The following is a 26,210-nucleotide window of genomic DNA, read 5'->3' as shown; positions in this document are numbered from 1 at the left end:
AAATGCATCATATTGCAGCATTCGGTAGAAAGCCGTCAACGCATTATTTTGTTAGATAAGCCACTTAGCCAATACAAAAGGATGATGACGTGTAGTTCGTTCCGTAGCTCACTGTCCCCTGGGGACCCTGAATTATCCTGTCCTAAAAAAGCTTTGCGCTCGCCTGGTTTTATAAACTTCTTTGAGTGAGCAAATGTTCTGACTCTCTGCATATGAATGCGGCTACTCTGTCCTCTTCAACACGATTGCTGTGATACTGCGTTCTAGAGCAATGAGGCGTAGAATACATGACAGCAGTCAGTCTTACCTTTCGTCTCCATGGCAGGAGACGAAAGGCAAGAACGCCCTTGTACCGGACATTCCGAACCCGTTAAAGAACCGCAGGCGGCCAAAATTCGGAGTCCCCCACCAATGCGTACCTCATAATCATATCGTGGTACTGGCATGTAAAACCTCACCTTTCTTTTTTTTTTGGTTACACCCTTCGCAATTTATTTCATTTTTACCCTTGTAGTCACGAAAACGAAGCGGACATCACTGGTATTTAGTTAATACGGTTTAAACAGGTCATTACTCTGATACGTAGGCCGGCTCCGAGCGTTGTCATCTATCGCTGACGAAACCGCGTCTGTGTGTCAGTGGCCTGCGCATCGAGGTGGAAACGACAAGAAGTAGAAGGGTGCGGACAAATAATAAATAAAAGACGAAGGAAAACATAGGTTAAAGTAATATCTGTTAGCGTGGTCGGGGACACGTGGTCGGTGTCACGAGCACTGCCGACGCCTGAAGCTGTTTTCCGGGGCCTCTTGCAGCGTGGTCAGCGAGGAACCCTCGCCGTGTGCGCGCAAATAAAAGGTCGCCCAGAAGGAAGAGATTGTACGTAATTTCCTTGTCACACGCAACGGTGACGAATGGCCGAAAAGTGTTTATGGAAGCTCGGCAGTGGTCTTAATAGTGTTTATGGACACACACGCTTACAGAATTTTCTTTTTGTGTCTTTTAAATTCAGAGCTCGAATATTTCCGTAATAAACCACTATGCCCCTGCTGGATCTGTTATGTCAGCCGTCTTGCCAAAAATTATGGGCGTCCTCACTCTATGGCTTGTCTCACAAGGCCACTTGCGGTGTGGCCCGAGTGTTAGGGTTAAATAAACTGACTATATACAGTATGCATAAAACGTGCAGGCGGCCACCCGCCGAGCTCCATAGTGTATTTCTCGCTTCACGCCTGCGCTCGCACAGAGGCGCCGGGCGCACACAGCGGCGCAGAAGAGCTGAGAAAGGTGCGCCGCATCGAAGTGAGCAGAGCAGCATGCACGGCGTGCAGCGAAGAAGGTCGACTCGGACAGGGAAGCGGCTGGGTCTCCTTGGCGGAATCGGCGCCGCGAGAGTGAGACAAACCAAATACCTGGACGTGCTCTCAGTACGTGCTCACTTTGACATCTTTGGGCTGCTGGCCGCTGTCGTAGTCGCGCGCGTGCGCCTGCGAGTAGCCGCGCTCTTCGTCGCGGTAGTTCGAGTAGTAGCCGAAGGCCATGAACACGCAGCCGCCGATGAGCAGGAAGCCGCCCAGGCAGAGCATCAGGGGGCCCAGCACCCGGCGCAGGTCGGCGCCGCGGTACCTGCGTCAACCGAGAAAAGAGCACCTGTAGCTCGTGCGCCGAGAAAATGAATAGGTAAATTTCGTCAGCTCCGAACTCATTGACTGCGATAGCAGCATTCTCCCATATAGTGCAGCATGTAGAGCATAGATGCTGGTGGCACATACCCACTGCGGGAGCTTAACCAAGAACCGGGTATATAGTTCAGGACAAAAATAAGAAGAACGAAATCTGAAAGAATGTAAACAAAATTTGTGAAAAGTTAGTCGAGAACTCCCGCTGTCTAAGTAGGCTGAATTTATTTAGTTCAAATGCAGAGCTTTACGGAACATTTTATTCGCAGCTGTTCGGCCAAAGGCTTATGCAATATCTTTTTATTCGAGGTCGTTCAACATTTTACTATTTGAATATGTTTGACTCAAATATTCTTGTTACATCATGTTTATTTTGGTTCGTTTTGTGTCAAACAGTCACATTTATTTGTTTCCATTGTCCAGCGGAGCACCGTCCAAACACCTACCTGCGGAACGCGACTGCAGCGCGTCATTTGAGGCTCGATTATTCGTGTTGAAGGTCCCGGGTGGGGATTAATCAACTCTGAGGCCAAACATTCTATTACAACCGGTGTCGCAAGCGAAATGACGCAGTGTCACCTACAAGATTTGAACGATTTCATGTCCTCTGCACATATGCAGTGTTTCTATATAGGGCACTTGGCGGCCGTGAATCCTGTGAGATCCTGTTGTGAACTACATAGCGCTTAACGATCGTTTCTTCCGTAGTTGTAGCACAGTAGTAAATGCTGGTCTGCATTTTTGACGGTGCACAAAAGCGTTTAGCCTTGCGCGGTCATTATTGCGCTGTAGTGAGGTCAACGACTACCCGCGTCGGGCGCGCGATGTGCGATTGTAGCACCCTCCGCTCGCCATAAGCACGTAAACATTATTATCGCCTCGTGTTTCGAGTACATCGCAAAAAAGCACTTAAGTTCGTTTTGTACAAATGAAGTGGTAGCAGCGAGACGCGAATGCCGCAGTCGTTGCGATACCACGAGGCATGAACGGGGTGGCGGGAACGCCACTCAGCAGTGCATAAAATTATCGTAAGTGTGCACTCATCTCACATCGCGTCATGCACGTTATATCGCGAAAAATACGTTATGATAATTGCGATTATTGCATGACTCGTTTAGCGGTTAGGCGACCAGAGTTGTTCTTTCAGTATGTGGTTCTGGTGCCGCTACTATGAATTCATTTTGGCTCGCAATTAAATCGTGGGCTTTCGTGCTTCGATTCGCAGCTCCAGAATGAAAGTTAAAATACGCTATTACATGAGGATCATGTGTGACAAGGCACTCTCTAGACGCAGGCCGCCATACAACACTGAGTTGAAAGGCGGCTATTATAATTTTGTTAGCTTGGCAGACAGCGGTCACTATCAGTTGTAATAAAACAACCGAATAATTTCAGCTTCTCAAATAATTACAGCTTTGTCTCATCGCTGTCTTGAGCGCAATCGAGCAAGGGCGATAAAAATGATCTCGTCAGTGGCAACCTGATGATCCCACTAACGTACTGTCACTCAGAGTGGCCTAGTTTGCCTAATTGTACTCATTAACTGTTTATACAGAATGGATGGTGCGGACGGGCAAGGTAAACGGAGTTTCGAGCATTTAGCTTCTGTCGCAGTAAAAAAAAAAGTTGGACCCGTATTCGCGTAACGTTCTTATAAGGCAGAGTTTCTTGTAATAGCAAACTCCGGCCAATCCTGATGCTGGACGTTCGATTAGCGAAGGCGGCTGGCCAATGTCAAAGAGCACTTACAAACGAAAAGTTTTGTGAATTCGGCTCCTGGATATTGAATGCTTAGTGGGGCAACCAGGCAGGACTGCACAGTTAACATCGTATTTGTCGCGCGTTTTCTTTTTTCTTTGTACGCCGTCTTTCAATACGTACTGCAAAAGCTATATTATTTAATATTCACTTAAGCATACAGCTGCTCGCTTTCAGCTTGATGTGAAATAAATGGTGATATAGAGCACAGGTAAAAAGGGAAGTTCCTTGCGCTTTGTCTAACCCCCGGTCACGGTGGAAGAATAAATTCCACCGTGCCCCCGGTCGTGCGTGAGGAAACGAACTATCGTCGGCAAAACATTTTGTTGCGGCGGGTCTTACAAAACTTGGGCGAAATTCACAAAGCTTTTCTTTCGTAAGTGCGCTTTGCCGTCGCCCGGCCGCCTTCGCCAACAATATTTCCAGCAGAAGAATTCGCTAGAATTTGCTATTACGAATAATTCTATATAGCGTAACAGCTTTTTGCAAGATACGAGCCCTAGTTCGGAAAAATTGACGTATTCCGTACGACGTGCTCAATATGCCACACTGTGTACTAGACTTACAGACTTACAGACTTGCAGACTTTTTTTATCACAATTTTGGCGAGGTGCGGCCCTTACACGGGACCGAACTTTTTGGTCAAAATGGGGCCGGCGCAGCCGCCGACTACTGCACACCTCGGAGCACGGATGTACCATTGCATCAGAGGTCAACGCGCAGCTCCCGCCATCTAGTAGCGGCACGTGGAAGTACGCAGCGCGCGAAAATTCGCCGATGCGCGCGCGCGGCATCGGGGCACCGAACGCGATTGCTTCTGCGATTGAATTTTCTTTTTCAATATTGTGGGGCTGCCAAGTTGGAGGTGCCATCCTCACACGAGTGCGGCCGTTACACGAGTTTATACGGTATATATACCTCTCCTACAGCTGAGCCATCATAAGGGCCCGTATTCATAAAGCTTCTCTCACGTAAGACCGTTTCCTCATTGGCCGGCGTTGAGGTGTCCGCCACTCACGATAGCGATCTACGGGATAAAAAACACGATCATTACGGCGACAACCAATCGCAGAGACATGCAATAGAGGGCCCATATTCACAAAGCAGTTCATATACGCTAAGAATTTTCGTAAAATTAGGCGCCGGCCAATCGTCATAGCAAACATATCATTAGCGAAGGCAGCCAGTCAATGACAAAGGGTTTGTTCGAACGACAAGCTTTGTGAATTCGGCCCAATTCGCAGAGGTCCTCGTTCGTAAGTGCTGTTTGCTATTCGCCGACCGCCTTCGCTAAAATATGTCCGTCATCGCGACTGGCTATGGTGTGCTCTTACGAATTATTCTAGCGTAAACTTAATTTTGTGTGCGAACGGCCATATTCGCAAAAAAAAAAGAAAGAATGTTATTACGCTAAAGCTATTCCTATAGGGCAGAGCCCATCGTGATAACGGAGATATAAAGGCTACTGGCAGACGGTAGACGCTGCCTGTCAAGTGGGCTATTGGACAATGGAGGCGTTAAAGCTGCATTTTCTTATGCAAGGTTGGCTGAAAAAGGCTGAGCATCGATCACATCTAGAGCAAGCGAACTGTTCGCGCCGAAGAGTGTGCAGTGGCGACATTTTCACCGGCGCCTGTCAATGTGGCTGGGCATGGTCATGTGCAGCGTGTTTCCAGCCCCCATAACACTTCTGAAGGTCGCTTCTTCAAATCAAAGCATACCGTCACCGCGTTATGTTAATTCTTGGGACCTTGGGCCCGAATTCCCAAAGGTTTTCGTTTCTAAGTGCGCTCTGTTATTGGCCGGCCGCCTTGGCTAATAACCTGTCTGATATCTTGATTCGCTGGCAGCTGCTCTTACGAAAAGCTTTAGGGTAAGAAAGTTTTTTCTGAATGGCGGGCATTGATTACAACGCAGCGCTAAAAATATAATGTATTGTTATACTTATGGACCCCACTAGTCTCCTTAAAGAAACAAGGGAGAAAGGAAAACAACATCGGCCATTTTCACGTATCGCTGCCAACTTTTCTTTGCGAGCACTGCACAGCGTTAAAAGCATTTTGCGTTGACACAACGCGACAAGTATTTCGCTCAGTAATGCCGCACTTCAGCGTCTGACGTGTGACGTCGTGCGAAGTGATAGAGCATCTATAGCAAAAACAACAGAAGAATAAATGGCAGGACGCTGAGCGCGTGATACGATTATTAATGCGTCTAACGGTTCCCCTCTGATAGCAGTGATGAGATTGTCAAACTGCGAACTTTTATTCAACGTAAAGAGCTCGGAAATTGTCTGTCGGTAGGCTTGTGATATCAACACTCAGACAGTTAATAAGAACAAGTCGAGTGGGAGCCGTCGCCAATTGCTCTTCGGCTCCAATGGAAACCCTCGGCAAGTCTGTGCTTTTGTTTTCCGGCCCTGCACTCACTCATGATACGACATGAACGTCGGCGTTGTCGCTTGAGTGGTCTTCCATTCAAGCGTATAAAACACCTTGGCTCTTCGACATTCATTACGGGTGCTGTTTCGCCGATACGCTGCGTCTTCTTATGAAGCCTTCAGTATATATATCTAAGCGCGAATCTGTAGGGAAAGGTGAATGACCTTATGCCGCTGATACGAAGGTCGCGGCCACCTTTATCGGCCACAGCGCCAGAATTTCGGTGCACTTCGAATGTGACGGCGCTTGATTTTAGCAAGATACGCTCACTTTACGAAATTCCAAGGGACCTCAACTAACACGACCTGCAGCGCTTCGCTGAACACGTCTTCGACGGTGTTCTTTGGTGCGGATCACCGTGCCGAACTTCCGGGGAGAAGAGTCGCGTGAAATGAGGGTCTCTGAATACGAAGAAACCGTGCGACAAGAAGCCAACGGTCACTAAAGGCAAGGAAAGCCTAATAGTAACCTCGCTGATTTAATTAATAAAAAAGAAGGGAGTGGGGCGGGGTCACTTACCTAAAGTATTTGTTCGCACTCGGGATCAACGAAATGGAAAAGAAAGCAGGAAAGACAACGCCCCCCCCCCCCCCCCCCCCAGCCGGTAGGAATAAATCCTCACCAACGACGCGATGTATTTTTTTCTCCCGCTTTCTTTTCCTTTCCTTGCGCCGAGAAAGCGTATATAGTTAAGCGTGATCGACGGAAAATAAGCGCACAGGAAGACGCACAGGAAGACACACACGAACAGCCGAGAAAGACACAGGACAGGCGCAGGATTAGCGCTGTCCTGTGCCTTTCTCGGCTGTTCCACTTCCGATGTTGCGTGGTTGCGCATCTGTTCATACCTGTCGTAGTTCTCGTCGGCGGTGGGTGGCCGCACCTCTGTGTAGACAATGCCGGTGACCACAGCTCCGGAAATGAGCAGCAACAGGCCGACGCCCACCAGGCACATGGTGCACAGCGTCACCGCCGTCATGTTGCCGACGCGGAACGTGCGGAACTCCGCCTGCGTCATCTGCGCGCAATGCCGAAGTGCAGTCGTTTAGAATAATCGTACGGCGACTTGTGTTTTGAGTCTATTGAGTGTTCCATATATATATATATATATATATATATATATATATATATATATATATATGGAGAAGGCAGGGTGAAAGACTGGAAACAGCTTCGCCCCCTCCCCCCGCTCAAGAAAAGAAAGAAAATGCGAACAGCAAATCAAAGCCAAATTTTTGTAATTTACATTTTTAAAAATGTGCGTAAAGTATTCCTAATTATAAATAAAATAGCGTGGCAAAGAGAAAAAAATCTATTGCACGGATTACACAATGTGACGAAGAAAGCACTCGTCATAAATAAAGAAAGTCCACCAACATGTGCAAATAATGAGAGAGAAAACAGTGCGGGCGCTTGTAAAACAAAGCAAGCAAAAGACAATAAAGAGCTACGAAAGCAATAAACCAAATTATATTAAACATAGTTCTGTCTAACCAGGTCACTTCTAAAAAGACTAAGAAATAAGAATACGCAATGTAGCACTATAGGTATATGGGAACAGTTGATGAAGCGTTAATATGTCAATACCTCGACTAATGTAGTTACCAAGAAGTAACCTTATCGCGGTTGAAAGGAAGAGAGTGGGAGGGGTGCAGAGGGGCTTTATACAAAAGGCATGACTGCGGATTTTAAAGGCCCGCGCGGGGGCTGGCGCGTGGCGTCACAGGCTCCAACCCATCCCCCAACACTTCGCGCCTGCACGGGGGCCTTGGCTTTGTATTTGCGCAATTTTTCAGCAACGCCTGCTTCTTGGATTTGCTGCGTCATTATAGTTTTCTTCCCAGTGGTCGTTGTCTGCCGAGGATCGCGCAACACGCCTGAAATCTCGGGATGCTTACGGCACGGCCGGAGGCCTGTGTGATCCGCTAACCCTCACTCCTCGCCCTCCAGTCACAACACTGTGGAGGAATTTTGACACTTCTGCAATAGGTGTAAGGCTCTAATTTATAAATGATGCGATAAGCCGGAACAGTTCGGCGCAATCGACGTATACGACACCAGAGTGAAGAAAATTTCAGTTGACCACTTTTGGCATCTTCCGCGCCGCTCTTCGACCGATGTTTCTACAATATGGAATGTATCAGCTCGCATTATATGCAGCTCTACACAGTGGCTCCATGTATTCCATGTCATGCGTTCAACGCTATCTGGTTCCCACTAAAGAGATTGAACAGACTGCGGACCAATAGACAAAACAAAACAAAGAAGTGCCCTCTTCGCAGTCATTCATCCTACACGACCATTTACCAGCAAATATGAGCGAATATTTTTACCAGCATCCAAGGTGGATAGAAAATAGTGAGATGTAGTCGCAAACGAGCTAACTTGTGCTAGAGAAAGCCCGCACACTAGGAGTTTAGCGCACTTCGGCCAAGGCACCGGATGCTCAGACTACTCCATAGTCCTCCACGGTAACGCCTCACAGCCAGCATGTCGTTTAACGGCGCAGACTGTCTTGCTATATAGGGTGTCCCAGCTAACGTTAGCCAAACTGTTCAATGAAAAAAGTGATAAAAGAAACATCGTGCAAGATACGATATTAAAGACTTGCGGTCCTCAGACGCCGACGACCGAGCACCGCAGGTCTTATAATTGTACCTTGCACCGTGTTTTTAAGGTGTCTTTTTTTTTTCGTTTAGCAGCGTGGCTAACATTAGCCGGGACACGCGGTATGTATCGCGTGACGAAATGCTGAACTATGAAATTCGGAGATCGCATAGGATGCACATCCAACATGCCGAAGTTGTACGCGCAGAAGTGGATTCCGCCTAGCTGGAGGCACCCCCAGTCCTTGCATAACAACATCTTTTGAAAAGGAAGCAACCGAACAATTGGGACGGTGTTGCAGCAGCTTCAATTGGTGGCAACCAGTGCCGAGGTCAATGTACCGAATGATGTTGGGTTGATGAGTACATGTAAGCTCTGGGACGCGGCACCCCCGGGTGCCAAGTCCTCTTCCCATCTGACAACGGCACCAGCTTGCAGATTAATCTGAGATCCCCATGCAGTTTGTTATGCATTCTGAGTACGCAAAAAAATTGTAATAATAAATAAAGCAAAGAATCGTGCGGCATGGGTGAGTGCGCATTGAACCAGCCTTTCGCAGTGCGGCTTTCAACACATTTTCGGTGCACTTGCATAAAAAATAACAAAGCAGGAACCTTCTATAAAGTACATGCTAGGACACTGCTTTTCAGGATACCTTTGAAGGTACTGTAGCACACTGTCATCTATAGTCATAATCCGGAGATAGAAAGAGCTGAGAAATATACGTTTCGCGAGGTTTCGCCACACTGTATATATATATTCACAAGCTGAGGTCTATAGACGCACGATCACCTACGATAAGCTGCTGAGTACGAAGCCATTCTGCCGGCTCCGCAGTGCGGGAGAAAAAAAAAAAAAACAAGAGCGCTATTGACAAACGGCTCCTTCGCGAGACAATAGGTTTGATTGTACAACCTCGGGGAACAGAAACACGACGAATGAACAGGTCAGTGAAACATGTTGATACTAAGCAAAGCGATGCCGAACCACGATGGACTAGACCATTTAGTGTACTAAACAAGTCATATTCTGCGACCTCCGGGAATTACAACTTCGTCCCATGCACGTGGCGTTGCTGGGGGATTCGTTTTTCGCTTCCCCGTGTTAAACGTTTGGAGGAAGGCGCGTAAAATATGTTATGGTGGCTTTCGTTGAAACGCTGAGGCACGGTAAAAACAGTGCAAGCAGGAAAGTACAAACAGGGCCGCATTCTCATTTACTTGGGAAATTACGCGAATTATAGTGTTGATATATACAGGGTGTTTCAGCGAACACTTTCAAAAATTTGTTAAACTTGCCTATGGCAGATAGTACAATTCTAGTTCATGGGCTGGTCTATTCAACAAGGCAGGCATTACTTGCACACAAAATTGAAATGCTTACTCGATTAATTAACAAAAATTCACTAATTAAGTTTTCTATGAATGACCTTAGGCACATATTGTAATTTACAAATTCTAGAGGGTGAGACTGCAAGGCACATCCAATTGAAAAGAATTTCGTGGATGACACCATTTACGGGATATGCGCCGTCAAACTTACGATAACAATGCATTCTCGTTCCACTTACTTTCTTTACAAAACGTAGATTTAGGCGTTGAAGCGCAAAAGTAACTGGAACGCGAATGCATTTCTCCTCAAAGTTCGGGAATAAATATCTCGAAACTGGTGTCATCCTGAGAATTCGTTCCAAGTGGATCTGCCTTGCGAACTCCCCGGCTAGAATTTGTAAATTGCATTATGCGCCATAAGGCAATTAGTTAAAAATCTAATTCGTGAACTTACCTTACTCCTATTAAATGATAAGTACCGGTATTACACCCACACATACACCGACGGCTCCCTGCTGTCGAAGAGCTCTACCGCAGCTGTCGTCATTCCAGCAAAGGCCACCACTATCAAGTTGAAAACATCTCACTTGACAACGTCGATGGCAGTCGCACTACACTTTATTAATGACTAACCAAGACACAAATGGTCGATTTTCTGCGGCTTCAAGTCGAAGGCCAGAGGATAATTATTACGGGACTTGGTAAGAGTAACTATAAGCGTAACGCCGCACACGTGGTCATTGTGCTGTCCCAACTTGTTTATTTGAAGGCACTGAGCAATCGTCATTCTTCTGCGACTAAAATAACTTCAGTTGCCTTGCATGTGCATGAATGACGAAATTCTTTAGGGACATCTAGGTCTATCATTGCACCTGGGATTGCCCGCACCCTACGGGTTACTCCCATATTAATTCGCCTTCCTCCTGGGAGACTGCGGTGACCAGCTTAGACCCGCAAGAGCAGCGACGGCTGATCCGGCGGGCACGCGCAGTGGCGCGAGCCAATGGGGCCCTGAACTAAGGGTTCCACCCTACGAGGAAGTCACCCCATCTCATTAAAAATACATCTCTCTCTCTCTCTCTCTCTCTCTCTCTATATATATATATATATATATATATATATATATATATCTATCTATCTATCTATCTATCTATCTATCTATCTATCTATCTATCTATCTATCTATCTATCTATCTATCTATCTATCTATCTATCTATCTATCTATCTATCTATCTACGTCTTTAAAATACTGTTGCATGTTATATTGAGAAATGGGGTGTTTTAGATTTTGCGTACGCAAATGACTTTGGGTGCCGAAAGGGACATTTGCGCACCCAAAGCTCCGCACCCTGCATCGTTGTTTTCAACAGCATTGGGGGTTCTTTTGTATACCTTTTCGGCGTTCTACTGTACGTCCGGTGCCCTTGCGTCTCCTAACTTTCGGTACGCAAAACCTAAAGCTCCCTAATGCCTCAAATGACGGATATAAAGTTGGTGTGCATGGATAGAAGGGTATCTCCTCCCTCCCCGTCTAGCGTGTGCAAATACCAAGTGCGCGTGTGTGCATGCGCATTGCGTGCTCGTGGAGCGCAGCCATATTGTAGCGCAGTCAGTATACGGAAACCACCTATAGTCAAAATAACTCATCGTTGGCTCTCCATATATGTATATTTAGTGACGCTTGCCGGACCCATGGCTTTCAGTACGTTCCGCTTTTATCGACAAGAACACCAGCCAAGATTTTTTCGTCAAAGAAAAATGTTGAGGTTAGCAGCCACATGGAAACTATAACCGCTGCCGTTCGATGCATAGGCAGCAAGAAAAGTCAATGCAAATGCAGCGGCGTATAAGGGACGCGCTTCACCCGCTGAACTTTGCTTGCGCAGAGGCCGTCCCGCACGCTAAACCGAATACACCTGCCACCGTTGCTACGCGCTTCGTGGTGGGAAGACTGACGGTGAGAGAATAAAGGAAGAGGGCGTGAGAGAGAGGGAGCAGTGTGAGTTGCCGTTCGGAAAGCATTTGGGAGCAGCTGGCAAACACGCATTCTGTACCGTGCTGTACATTGGTATCGTGCACTTTGTGGCTTCTCGCTTTTCGCGAACAAACAGCGCACCGCTTCATGATCACGCGACAAGCTGAAGGACGAAAAAGTTGCTCACCTCTGTGAGAGGTCTGGGTGCTCAGGACGTGCCAGATCAGAGAGGGCGATCCGTCTGCTTCGCTGGAGGGCGGCCGGCGAGTTTATTGTGCAGCAGCGCCTGCGCAGGGGAACGGTCCGTCGGGAGGTGAGATAACAATGTCCGCGAGGAGGTGCTACGACGTACGCTGCCGACGCGTTTATCTTGCCGGACATTCCAGGCAGCTAGCGTAAGCTGCCAGCCTGCCTTGTTGACGCCTTTTTTGTTCATGTTCTCGAAAAGCTGCGCATCGCCTATGGAACGATATAGAGTTTCGCGGACGGCGACCTGCATGTATTACGCTCTTGAACGAGAGGCCTCGAGTCAATGCGACAGGCGCTTGGTCTGTCTACTCGCCCGACAGCCATATCTGAAGCCTGCGTAAGGAGAAGCATCGTTCATGACTGATGGAACGCAAAACGTGACCCGCCCCGAGTTTCTGAGCAGTCATGCGGATAAAGTTTCAGGATCTGCATTTGCTTCCTGTGACCGCAAACATTTCTCCCTTGCGTGCGTGGGTGCGTGGGTGTGCGTGCGTGTGTGTGTGTGTGTGTGTGTGTGTGTGTGTGTGTGTGTGTGTGTGTGTGTGTGTGTGTGTGTGTGTGCGCGTGTGTGCGTGCGTGTGTGTGTGTGTGTGTGTGTGTGTGTGTGTGTGTGTGTGTGTGTGTGTGTGTGTGTTTGTGCGCGTGCGCGTGCGTGCGCGTCTTTGGAGTGCAATACTTAGGCATCATGCTTTCCTTGGCTTGCTGCTGCCTGTTTATATTTGTTCTCAATGAAGTATGTTGCTGAGGCGGCGTAGTTATTCAATTTCGTGAGATTACCGCTAGTACTAACATAGTTTTATTCACTGTCAACGTGTTCAGATCGCCTAGTACGCAGCGACACATTACGGAGCCTTTTATGTTTGCAAATGCCCGTGTTAAGACCCTAAAGAATACGCATACGTCTCGGTGCATGAAGCCACGCTTGCCACCTAACTTGGAGGACGCTTAAGTTTCGCTTTTAAGAGTGGAAAGCGATAGCATCCAAAGATTTCCGATTGCTTCTAACGCTTCCCGGCAACAGCAGCTTACGTGACCGTAATGTTTACTGGGAAACGCTGGTGGCGAAGGCTATGCACGAAGGCGAGCTTTCTGGTAGAAATGCGGCCTCTTGCGTTGGCCGATCCCGGAGGTAGACCACAGTCGCGCTCAAATAAAAAAACAACATAATTTTCTGGTTTCCGTTATTGTTTCGCACATTTAAGTCTGAGAAGATTTAACTTAAAAGGCGTGCGCTGTCGGTGTTTTGTTTCATGACATTTGTTTGTGGGCTCTCATTCTAAAAATTCCGAGGAATGTAAGTCAAGAATTACATTCTTGAATTGTCAAGAATGTAAAACAAGGCATGAGCAACTTTAGTGATAGAATGGTGTGGCAATATAGCCAACATATACGGCATGTCATATAGCAAGGCGTGGCATATACATATACCCAAATATATACGAGATTTTTCGCTCACGGACAACTCCGCCAACGCCGACACAGGATTTTCTGCAACACGGGGCCCTTAACGCTGTTGCGTTAAAGACAACTATCCGCCAGCCCGCACCGCAAATGCCACGTGACCGGACAAGCTGCTTTGGCAGGATTGCTGCACCCATACACATCTCTTCATCGTCATTCATCACTTCTTTTGATTCTCTTGCCTATTCCCTATAGCCCAGAGTATCAGCGCTCACCTACACGCACCGACCTCAATGTCTTTCTTGCATAACTAAAGCCTATATACATGTGCGTTTCTATATATGCACAAGAAAAGGTTCAGAGACATGGGACTCTGGACATTGCGCTGCTTGCGGGGATAGAAATGAGACGGAAACGAAAGTAGCAGCGAAGGACCACAGTGAAGTAAAGGACGCAGCAGGGGTTTTGCGTGTGCGCTGTTTTGCGAACTGCAACACCCGACTAAAGTCCGTGCCATATATGAAATTGACTCTGGTCTGTACGAGAGCCCGCTCTGTCTTCTCCTCAAAGTTGCACAGGAGACACGGAGTCGGCCCTCTGATTATCTAAATGGAACCATCTCTCTCTCTCTCACTCACTCACTCACTCTCTCTCTCTTTCTCTCTCTCCCCTTTGACGCTCATGCTTTATTCCACAGGCTTGCTACTGATCATACCCCTTTGATCGATTGCATTATTTAGTAGCTGCGTGCCCATGTGCATAATTAACAGGTGAAGGGCAAAACGAGACAGGACGGCACGAGCAGGAAAGACGTTGCTTGCCTCGTCTGTCTCTTCATTCGCAGCGTGTTTCCCACCTCTGAGCCATACTCTGTAAATTGCGCGGCGCCAAGTATGCCGTTTCCGTAGGCTCTGCGCTGCCCGAAAATGGAAAAAGCAACACAGCGGACAACGTCACTGAGCGCAGCTGGCGTTCTTTCTCGCTTCCGTTTATACATATATATATATAACACCCGCAGATCGTATATACTGTGCTCGTCGGGTATACCGTAAACACTGCACGGTGACCTTTGCTTGCGCAATGCCGCAACGCGCCTAACCAAAGGCATTTTCCGAAATCAATACATTATGGACCTTCCGGAGTCAGTGCGATGGCGAACGAAAAAGAAATGTATTATGGGTTAACGATCGACGTAAATCACGTTTTTTTTTCCTTTTCCTTCCCGACAGGACGTGCGAGAACAGCAAAATAGCGACGGTGCTGAGGTCTATATAGCTTCCCGTACATGTGTGCGCGCATAGCCCCCCGCAGAGCACGGCTATATTGCAGTGTAAATAGCGCTGATACGTGCGCAGGTGCGCGCTCCACGCATTTCCCCCATCGCGACCGGCAACGTGCGCCTGGGCCGGAAGCCGCGCGTGTAAACATGGCTGCGCGTCATGAAGCGTTGCGTGGTTGGCGTATTCGAGGCGGGGATAAACATCGCCGGCGTGCAGCTTTCAGGGGTTTTGGTTTTCGACGTGGCTTTATAGGCAATATTACGCTGCGAGCGCTTCGACTCCGCCACCCCACGTGGTTAATATGAATGCTTTACACTTTCGGCGCTGCGTTATAATAGGGCCGTTCGTGAGCAGTTGAATACATGCACGAGTCCATGTGACATGGCATTGTTAGCTGACTGCCACTTATAGAAGAACCGTGATGAAATTGTCGTGCTGGCAGCCGCTTATCAGATGGCAGCACCCACAGAGAGGGGAGAGAGAAGACTCTCGAAAGTGAAGCCTGAATGGCGTCATCGTGCCGGAAAGCCGCGGTGTTTGATTGCTCATTTAGAGGAAAGTTACAATTAAACTTTATGCACCAATTTTACGATAATTCTTGTGCATTATGTGCAACCTCGGCCGTTCGGGCCATAGAGTTTCTCACTATAACACCTAGAGGGAAATCTGGCGCCACCGTCTATGGGAGTTTCTTAAGGGAGCACCGCGCATGGGAATGATGGTATATGTGTCTGCGAGGCTCGCGTTGGCTGGTGTTGTAAGAGGCTTCGTCTAAAACGTGGATATGGCTTCACAAATAACGCGTTCTCAAAGTAAAATCTTCATAAAATGTTTCCATTCACGCATATTACGCCTTTACTCACCTACAATGCATGACCAAGAGAAGAAAAGCAAGAACAGACTACAAACTGTTTCAGATCGAGCGCAAACCTTGTCGTCTGTCCTCCAACTTTAGCGGCCCGCTTATACTTCTTACGTAACATATAGTCGTACACGCAATAACAAGTTCTCATAGTTAAACAAAACATGCTTTTGTGTAACAATAAAGCTAAAACAGCTTTTCACGTGATGTTTTAGTAGAAAATTAATCATTGTGACAGACGGAACGGTGCTTGCCAAGCGCGTCTTCAAGGTGTCCTGTCTCTCCGAGAACGACGCCAATCCGAAGTCACAGTATACCGGCATTCCCATGCAAACCACAGCGCAGCAGCTCCAGATTTCCCTCTAGGTAATGTAGTGAGAAACTCTACGGTTCGGGCGCATCGCACAACTAAACACAATCTCTCGCACGCGCGACGCACTGAGCTGAAGGCGCTTCGTCTGTCCGGCGCATCTGAATTTGCGAACTGGGCCGAGTGTCTGACGTGCATTCGTGTTACAGGCTCTCGGGTTCCACTTAAACATTGAGATATACTTCATTGTCGACTATACGACATCCACGCGCAGAGGAGGAGAGACATTTACCGGACGGCGTGGAGATTTCATTTTTGGGCAATAGCCCCTGGTATATTCTGGAAGCGCAAAAACAACATAGGCGGACTTCGATCGAGGCGACCTTTCTTGCGCATGCGAACACGGTTGCCCCTGTTTTCGTGCGATAGCATTATGCGGAGCACTCACCGTGGCGGCTTTCGTTGCTCCTCTCGACGTAAAATAAAGCGGGTGGATCCCGGAAGCAGGCTCGTAAAAAGTGCGAGCGGACAGATCCTGATACTGCTATCGCATTGCAATCGATAAGGTAGCGCACGAGGGCCTCTCTCTCCCTCTCCCTCCCCCCTCTCTCTCCACATTTCTTCTTAAGCGGCGACCGAGATTCTCGCTTGAATTTATATATATATATATATATATATATATATATATATATATATATATATATATATATCTTTGAATAATTCCCATGCCGGACATTATTAAGCGGAGTTGTCGACCCAACTTAGCATACACAGATTATATAACAGGTGCGGAGTATGGCGCGCTTTTTCATTCGCGGTCCTTTTTTTTTGGGGGGGGGGGGGGGAGGGGCAGAAAAGTGGCAGTGAGTGGCGCTGACGTTTCCGAAAATTCTAAGCTCAGAATCGCATACACTCTCATGGAACGGTCAAGTGCTCCCGCGCACCCGGCTTATATATTATTTAAAGCTGCGTCCACCATACGCTGTCGACAGCGATCTCCAAATGGGCGCGCAACTTCGCCTGTGCAAACATTAATCTGCAACCAAGCGGCTGCTCGCGCGCAGCAGTGCGGCAGTCAGGGTCTGGAAGATGGCGACGACTGGCAAATGTAGAAGGACCCCCCCCCCCGCCTCTTCCGTTTTTCTTTCTTAAGTTTTGTCTTCAACGTTTGTTTTGATGACGGGCTTTTAGGTCGGGCTCTGCGTATGCAAATGCATGCGAAACGAAGAAGTGCTCGCATCAAGCATTCGCTTTACCGTGCTGATGGAAATTTCCTACATTTAAAAAAAGAGTATCATTTCTGAGGACAGTTAAGTTCAAGTTTATTATTATTATTATTATTATTATTATTATTATTATTATTATTATTATTATTATTATTCAGGCCTTCTAACCTTTCTTTCAGATTTGAGCAGGAAAGCTAAAAGAAAATGTAGCACCTAATATTTGCCTCGCAGCTTCGCAGCAAAAACACATATCGCAGTTCTGTAAGCGGCACTTGACAGAGTACATGTTTAACACGGACGTAATCTATGCATGCATTTGCCGTTAACGTTACACTGTTACTTCAGTTACGTGAGTTCTTCGCAAGTTATATGCGCGAAATAGTGCTAATCCCTGCAAAGTCACATCTATTTTATTGATTTTATCTGTTTCATACGCTGCAACAGACGAATTTTACAGAAATGTGATTAATCTTTATGCTGCCAAGTTACACAGTTGTAAACTTGATGCGTAAATTTATTTCGAATTTTGCCTATTTTGTCAGATATTGTACGCAATTTCATGGCCTAGTATTGAAATGACATTTTGGATTTCCCAATGATTTCATTCTTTTCTATTTTTAGTGCAAATGAAGGTTCTCGACACCGAAACGTAATCGAAACCCTGGCGGTGGGGGGGGGGGGGGGGGGGGGAGTTACTAGCAAGCCTCAGACAGCCCTAGATGACGTAGTATAATAGCTTTTCTGCAGGCCAGGCCCCGTATTCACAAAAAGCTGTTACGCTAGAATTGTTCGCAAGCAAATTTCGTCCAATCTTGATGCTGGACATGTTATTAGCGAAAGCGGCCGGCCAATAACAAAAGAACTTCGACCCCAGTTTCAGTTACCGGGTCGCGGTCGTCTGCTATGCTCCGCTGTACCTTTGAAAACCAGACGCCCACGCACGTGAAGCGGAGCGTTTCTTTAAAAATTATTACTATTATTATTGTTGAAAGTTGTAAATGACATTATTCGAAAAGTCAATCTAACGTTGCCTTCTCCTTTTGAAATTCACTAACGAACGTTCAAACCGGTTCACCTGGCTGCCTAACTAGAGCACGTATGCGTTTCACGCGCGTCTACATAGGGAGAAGCTCCGAGCTTCGGTTTCCTCTTTGAAAGAGTGAGCGTCCGACGCGACGGCCCCTGGACGGATGTGACCTCGGTGCGATGCTTCGCGGGTCACCTGTCGGCGTCGCGAGCTTCCACCCCCGCGCCGAGACACTCGCCTGGCGCAACTCATCGGTTCATTGACGAACGCCCCGACACGAGCGTGTACACGTGTAGGCTCGCTTGCGCGCTCGGCATTGTGCTGACAGCAGCAGCAGCACTGACAGGGAGCCGGTCGCACTGATGAGCCGTCGGCTCAGTTTGTCGCCGCCGTTTTAGCTCGCTGCGTTCGCCCCCACGCCTGGGCAAGGTAAACCTCAGCTCTCCTTTGGAAGGTGAGTCGAGCTCCTTTGGGGATGCCGCCTGTGTCGGCCATTCCTGCGTTTAGCTCCGTTCGATCGACCCCCTTCCGGTACATTTATCATCGCGGTTTAGATTGAGCGCTAATGAGAGTCGTTTAACTAACGCCACTTGGGGTGAGCTAGTCGGTCAGCTTTATTTGGGCTGCGGCGCGGGCCAGATGGGGACTCGGAAAACGTGGAAACGCAGGCCGCGGGCACCGATTAGCAGTTGAGTGATTTATTGTGCGGTGACCGACGTGGGCCGCATGTTCTATATTTCTTAGTTCGAACAGATTTAAAAAAAGAATCCCCTGTAACCGATAGCGAGGTTCGGCCACTTCGAAGGGAATTTTGGAAAAAAAAAAGCGGAAGTTATCTGCATAAGTAATCGCAATGTCCAGCTTGCTAATTGAAAATATTTTGCGACTAACTTTTTGTTATTTGTTTCTTTTTCAATACTACCACTCTTAGTTGAGAGCATATAAGGTGGGCATTACGAAAGGGATAATTACGTTTTAAAGAAGAAAGAATCGACATTTGAAAGCATGCGCGCTGTACACTACACACACGCGTACACACACACACTGTGTGACAATCATTAGAGGGTGTCCTTCTGGATTAAGGGTGAAATTTTTGAACTGCCTCCGAGTGAAGGGCAATACAGCTGTTTTTGCGCGTGATAGAACCATCCCCCCTGTCTCAAAAATTGGTTAATGATATTTATACTGTCTTGCAGTGCCGTCTGAAGTAGTTGAGCATTAGACCCAGATGCCCAAATACACGCATCACCTGCATACAATGAAAACTTTAACTGTGATGGCAGTCTTCTTGCTAAATCAGCCATGACGCAGTTAAAAAGAAAGGGGCTGAGTACGCTACCCTGTGGTACTCCCTGATTGACAACATGTTCAGCACTATTTCCTTCACCCGTCTGAACAAATATTTTGCGACCTGATAAAAATTCAGAAACCCATCGCAAGGACCTGCCAGACAGTCCAAGTTCCAACATACTTAGCAGAACATGAACGTGACTAACAGTGTCAAATGCCCTCTTGATGTCTAGGAATACTGCTATCGTCATGTTTGCACGTGCACGCTCGTGTTCCACACAGGTTACTATATCTAATAATGCACCCATTGTGCATCTATGTTTCCTAAAACCTACAAAGTAGTTGGACAAACACATCCGTTTCATTACACCACCACTGAAGTCGCGCGTCAATCATTTTCTCCATTACTTTTCATAAACAACTTGTCGAGCTAACTGGGCGGAAGGATTCAAGGCACAAGGGCGTCTTACCCGGTTTTAAAATTGGTATGATTCGAGCGACTTTCAAGAGTCGGGTACAGTTTCTTCTATCCATAAATTATTATAGATATCTAAGAGAGCATTTGTACCTCACGGTCCGAGGTTTCATAGCATATTGTACGTAATACCGTCCGGCCCAGCATGCCTTTTGGCGACATGATGCAATTGCGCATTGAAGCTCGCTTAATGTGAGAGTAGGATCTAATTGAGGATGTTGGACCCAGTAGCAAGCAGTAATTTTCTGCTTAGCTAACGCTACTGAAATATCAAATTCTGCACATTGCGATGAAAAAGCAGGTCTGGAAATAAGCTCACAAAATTCATCTGCGACTATCATCTCACACTTGTGCCGAGCTGCAGCGAGAGCACGAAATGGGATGCTCTGTGTTACAGGTCCGCTTAAAGAACGAATTACTAGAAAAATTCGTGGGACAGACGTGTGAGGAGACAGTGTGCCGCAGAAATCGCGCCAGCACCGTTTGCCTAAATTTTCCATGCGTCTGCGCATTACTTCGTGTATTTTCTGAGCGTTTCTGTATGCTTCTAAATTTCCGCTGCGTCGGTACGCTCTTTCGGATTGGGGTCTGATGGCTCTTAGGTGTTCATACTCTCCATCAACTGCAGCATAATCTTTTGGAATTGAGACCTTCTTTCTGCATATGTTCGTGTTATCCTGCAAAAGTTCTGTAAATCTTTCCACTGTTGCATGTTGATTAATTTGATCCGTTAGGCGGTACCGGAAAGCTTGCCAGTTGGTTAGTCTGCTGTAACGCCTGATATCATAGTGCATGCTAGGGTGATTTACAAGGATGGGAAAATGATCACTTCCGCGCGTTTCCATATCTTTTGTCCATATATATATAGCACACCATTCACTAGATCATGTGAACACAGGGTAACTTCTATGCAGCTTGAATAATTATACCCACGAAGAAATGTTGGCGACCCATCGTTTAAAACAGTCAAGTTGCATTTATCTGTGGCGCACTCAATAACGTTACCACGTGCATCACAGTGATTACTGCCCCAGATGATGTTGTGTGTATTGAAGACGCCTCATATAAATACATTAGAATGAGCTATTTTGAAGATATCCACTAGCGCTTCTACTGAAATCCGCTTTGAAAGTTGTAGATATAGATTGATCACTGTTATGCAGAGCTTGCCAAAGGATACTTTACATGCGATGAATTCCGGGAAGTCTGAGTCACTGGACTGAATTTGATAAGATGGTAGGTCTTTTCTGACGCACAGGAGCACTCTGCTAACAGCACCTTGACGAGAAGTCTCGTATATCACATATTTCGAAAGCCGAAATTCCCGCCTCTTGAATGCAAAGTATTAGAAAGTTGTACTGCACAAGCAGTTTACGAAAGTCAGCACACTTTCTTCGAAGACTGTTGGCATTCCACTGAAACATAGAGACCTTTTCGTAGCGGTTATTCATGTACTGCCTGCCGCAGTTTCGGCCCGGACTGTTGACACAATAGTGCTCCTAGAGGCAAGTGGGCTTTCACTTCTGGTAGGTTGTTTGCTTCCGGCAGAGCAGATATATGATTGCCTTAAGAGCTGCGAAAAGCATTGGCAAAATCAATTGTGTCACCGATGCAGTGGTGTGTTCGCTATTAGCTGGCGTTACTCCTGCAGTAGATGAGTAAGGTCGCTGAGAGAAATGTGTGCGAATATTGGAGCTTTCTTGTGTATTACTTTGTGCATGTTGTCGTCTGGGTTTCCGTAGCACTGATGCATAAGACTGGGCGCTTGACTGGGATCCTCTTGATTGGTCTCTTGATTGCACTGTCGTTTGTTCTCTTGAGGAGGAAAAGCTTGTTGATTCTCTTGGCTGTGGTGGGTCTGGTGCCCGTTGTTGTGGGTGGTCTTGCACAGGATGAACAATCTCAAGGTTTGGGGCGGGATCATTGCGTTGCGGTTGTCTTCCATGGATAAGTTCATGTCGACGCATTTGTGCCGCTGCCTTGTTCTGAGGGCAGCCTGAGAAGGAGGCGGCATGGTTGGCGTTGGCGTTCCATTTAGCAGTTACCCCAAAGCCTTCCTCCAGCAGTTCGGGACGTTCTTAACTGAAACGCCAATGCAATTCTTACCACATTTTGGGAACGGATATCTCCGAAGTGGTGCTAGTCTTAGGATTTCTGCTTAGCATATATGACTTCACTATCGCCGCGTATCAATTTCGCTATTGCAACATACACACTAACGTAACTAATTAAAAAAGTTAATTAGTGAATATTTTAAGTTGCTGCCTGGACATTGCCATTTCTGGTGCAAGTAATCTGTGCTTCTTCAAGTAAGTATGTAAAGACCGGATTAGCTATGTGCTGAATGCGTTCTCTTTGTTTAAAATCTATCCGAAAAAAAAAAGAAAGTCCCCCGTGTATCAGACGCAACAAGTAAAAGCACAGCAATTAAAAAAAACTGCATAGTGAAGCATACATTTTAAAGCATACATAATAAAAAATAAATTTTTGAAGCGTCATGGATTGAACGGCTTGGCACTATAGTTGCGTAAGCAACTATAGTGCTGTGTTGCTCTCTGTGTTGTGTCGCTTCTGTGTCGCTCTCGAGAAACGAGCTCTCGATTATCTGCAACACTATAAGTGACACAGTTCACCAGCCCCTTTGATTATTCGCTTCTTTTTCTTTTGTCTCTTTCTTTCCTGTTCCTAGAGATTTTACGCACGCCCTGCCTTTTTGGCGCCTCGGTTGTTTCCACCACTTTTACCACCAGTTAAGGAAGCGTTTTTTAGCGTTTTATCGCACTATAGTTTCCTTTTATACAATTTTCGTATTGCTAGTTTATCCTTTTGACGATCTCCCTTTCTTGAGCTAAAATCTTTTTTTTTTAAATATTGTTTTCACGACGTTGTTTTTTATGTGGGCGTGTTTTCATCCGTGTGTGCGGCTCAGGCGTCGCCTCGATGTGCAACGGTATTAGTCAGCTGTCTAGATGTGGAATGTTTTCTGACGCATGCGCTGTGGCTATGAATGGTGAACGCTTATATGCGGATTTTTTTGCGCAATAAATGCAGTCGGAAGTAGCGTTCTGTATGCCCTCATTCTTTCCGCTGTCCGTGTTTCTTGCGATTTATCTGCCTCGAAACGCGTACGGTATCTCGCGGGGCTGACGTGACCACTGCAACGCACCTATAGACGTTGCAAAACGAAGTTCATTGTCCGATTAAATCAACGAAGAGGCGCCTATAGCGCATCGTCTCATAAAGTCTTACAATGTCTTCCGCTTCCATAACACAGTGCGTTAGCGCACACATTATTATATTGTTTCATTGTACTTTGTGCAATATAATCATATGACCTATTAGTGAATCTTTCTTTGTTTACTTGTGCTCGCCTTCTGGATATCGGAGTACTTATTTGACTTGCTCTTATCTGTTTTGTGCCGTACGCCTTAATTTTGTCCGCGTGTTCTTTTTTTTTTACCACTCCTCTAAAGTGATTTCCTGCGATGGCGAATGTAAAATAATTAAATAAGTAGTAAAACAAAGAGAGAAAGAGAGAGAGTATCAGCGGATTCCATGCATGTGGGGAAATGTGAAGTGAAGCTTTCTTAAATTTTCTTAAATTAACGAGGCAAATGCAACGCAATGGCGCGAATGCTTCGATGTAGGTGCGGCGTCCGTTTCAGCGCAACATAAACGCACATTGAATGTATTAGGCGCAACGCACATGTCCGTTGGTCTTTTTGGACTGCGCACCACTTCTACGAACTTACAAAACAGTTTCTGCACGAGTCGCGACTTCAAAAATGTCAGTTCGCGATCGCCGATGCGACTGCACTATAGCAATATATCTCACACAGTTACATGCGCATCGTGTGATGAATGGAACCAACCGAACTTGTGCCTCACGTCTGCTCGAGTCCGTGAATCCTCTAGCGGATGCGTGGTCACTAGAGTGCCACCTCGACGTGAGCCGCGATTATACGTCCGATACCCACGATTGACCACAGCCTGTTTTTACGAAGGCTCTTGAGTCTCCTCTTGCCACTTCCCCGTTGCAGGGTAGCGAACTGGATGTTTGTCGTCTGGTTAACCCCCCCCCCCCCCCTTTCGCATCTCTCTCTCTCTCTCTCCAAATGCGGGTCCTGAATTGCTTATATAGCCATGAGGTTGAGAATTGGCTCTGCGCAGACCACACTCTTCCAGTGAATTTCTCGTGTCTAGGCTGTGAAGAATGGTTTACCTTTAATGCAGCGATCGTGGCTCGTACTCTCTCGCTCGCGGGTGTGTAGTTACCGCTGTTGGTAGCGTACTCGGAGCACGATCGGTCGGTGTATATACCGTTCCGCGTAGGCGTAGCGCAGGTGGCAAGTTGATTAAATAGCTCTCCTTGCCGCAGAGCCGTGCCCTAAATAATTCAGCGTCGCATTAGGCTAAGTGAACAGAGCGCCGCGCAAAGGAGGCGTGACGTATTTCCATTTTGCCGTCGCGCTCTCAAGGAGTGCCGCACAGTGTTGTTTCACTCGGGCAGGGTTTAGGGCAGGGAGGAACCGCGCGCCTCCCGAGGGCTCAAAAGGGGGCACGCCGCCCATGCTCGCTCTTTTTATTTCCCCCGTCGCGAACCAAGCGGGGCTTCGCTGGCTGCCGCCGCTGGACAGTTTCACGTCGCCTGGCTGACTGCTTTTGAACGCGTTTCGGGCAGGGGAGAGCGGCAGCATTTGTAGGGCGGAACGTACAGTCCAGCTCAGGCACGCGAACGGGTGCAGGCGCGCAAGACCGGTGGGTTACCGAACGAACGGGCCCTCTCTTTCAGTGCGATTTCTTTCTTCTTTTCTCTGTCTCTCCTTTATATTCCTCGAAACCGGCAGTCGCTAAACTGAATACAGTCACTGTATACATATGCTACAAGAAACATTTTCCCAACAAGCCGCGGTAACACACAGCGCCGTAAACATGGTATGGGAATAGGTAGTCCCGCTATAGTGCCAGGTGTTCTTGCTTTACATTCTATACAGTTCATTCCCAGAAAGCGTCTTTCCTTTGTGGAGAGTGTTTTTTTCTTTTCTTTGGTCTCCTTGTTTCAGTATTTCTTCTAAGAAAAGAACATAATAATAGTCTATTCGCAAACTTCGCTATCCTAACACCCGCTAGTTGTAATGTGTTCCAGCCCGCATGAATTTTGCGAAAGAAGTAGTCAGCCTTTCTCTCTCTATCGGTGTGTGTGTGTGTGTGTGTGTGTGTGTGTGTGTGTGTGTGTGTGTGTGTGTGTGTGTGTGTGTGTTATCTGTCTCCTCAGCTAAGCCTCAGTATGTCGCAGTCACTTAACCTCCAATTGTAGCACATTTACAAAGTTTACTCTCAGTCAGTTACTGCGATGAACGTCGGCGTGGCCGCATGAAGTTACGCAACAAACGCGTAGCACTTGTAACGCAATTGTAGCACATGGTAAAACCGTTCGAAGCTACGTTTTTTCCGCGTGCACTAACTTCGCCGACATTTTTCATGCATGTATGCTCGCGTAGATTGTCGCCGACCGAAGTTGTCAACGCCAGCGCGTGTAAAAAGGATTAAAGCTGCCGTCTTTGTTTCGGCGTTGGTGCTTTGCGCCTGGACGTCTGAGCCTGTCAATACGCCAGCGAATAGGCGTATACTCCTGGCAGTGTCGACGCTTCTGAGAGTCTGTGGCACGTGACACAAAGATCGATAGGCCCAAGGGAGCGCCTTGTGTACAAGGACGCGCTATTGAGCTTGTTTCACTCCGCGTGGGATGCGTGGTGACGCATATTATGCGCACGGAGAGGTCTTCCCAGGAGCGGGACGCGCATAAACACATTTTATTATTATTATTATTATTATTATTATTATTATTATTATTATTATTATTATTATTATTATTATTATTATTGCGACAGCGTGCCTTCTGGCATAAACGTATGGTCGACGGATGACACTCGCGGTGCGAGCGCAACGTATGCTTCCGCTCAAGAATTTATACAGGGCGAAAGAATAAAAAAAAAAATGAAACAAAGAAAGCGGTAAGCCACTTAAAGTGGAGCGTGACCTGGGAGCGTTGGTGAAGATTAAGCTTCGGGGTGTAATTTCCTGTCCCGGCCATTCGCACCGATCGCAGGCTCTCCCAGAAAGGCGGCGAAAGAGACTTCTCCCGTTTTTCGACCGGCTATGCACACGAGACGACTGATATGAAACTGAACCGCGAGAAAGAAAAACCGGCACAAACACGCTCGGGAGCATTCACCTTCGAATTTTGTCCCCCTCGCCTTTATCATTCCAAAACAATGAAACCGTGACAAAACCCTTGGTG

General features: G+C 47.0%; 2 protein-coding genes across 4 annotated transcripts in view; one reads left to right on the top strand and one right to left on the bottom strand.

The window, feature by feature from the left end:
• Window positions 1-26,210, top strand: part of LOC135901251 (oxysterol-binding protein-related protein 6-like) — a 159,775-nt gene that overhangs the window by 27,185 nt on the left and 106,380 nt on the right. The gene's annotated exons all lie outside the window — the stretch shown is intronic.
• LOC135901250 (uncharacterized) overlaps window positions 1-26,210 on the bottom strand; it is a 29,970-nt gene that overhangs the window by 2,825 nt on the left and 935 nt on the right. Inside the window, exons 2-4 of one of the 3 annotated variants that reach the window (XM_065430970.1) lie at window positions 11,977-12,075; window positions 6,724-6,893; window positions 1,437-1,623 (exon numbers count right to left, since the gene is read on the bottom strand). In XM_065430970.1, coding sequence (XP_065287042.1) covers window positions 1,437-1,623; window positions 6,724-6,893 — 357 coding nt within the window. In that variant the 5' untranslated portion in view covers window positions 11,977-12,075. Of the gene's footprint in view, window positions 1-1,409; window positions 1,624-6,723; window positions 6,894-11,976; window positions 12,076-26,210 lie in introns of all 3 variants that reach the window. The other 2 variants (XM_065430972.2, XM_065430971.1) reach the window with 2 other exon arrangements.

The sequence above is a fragment of the Dermacentor albipictus genome, chromosome 1 (genome assembly GCF_038994185.2).
Source record: "Dermacentor albipictus isolate Rhodes 1998 colony chromosome 1, USDA_Dalb.pri_finalv2, whole genome shotgun sequence".
NCBI lineage: Eukaryota > Metazoa > Arthropoda > Arachnida > Ixodida > Ixodidae > Dermacentor > Dermacentor albipictus.
Note: the sequence above shows the minus strand (reverse complement) of the source record. Positions and strands in the feature narration are given on the sequence as shown.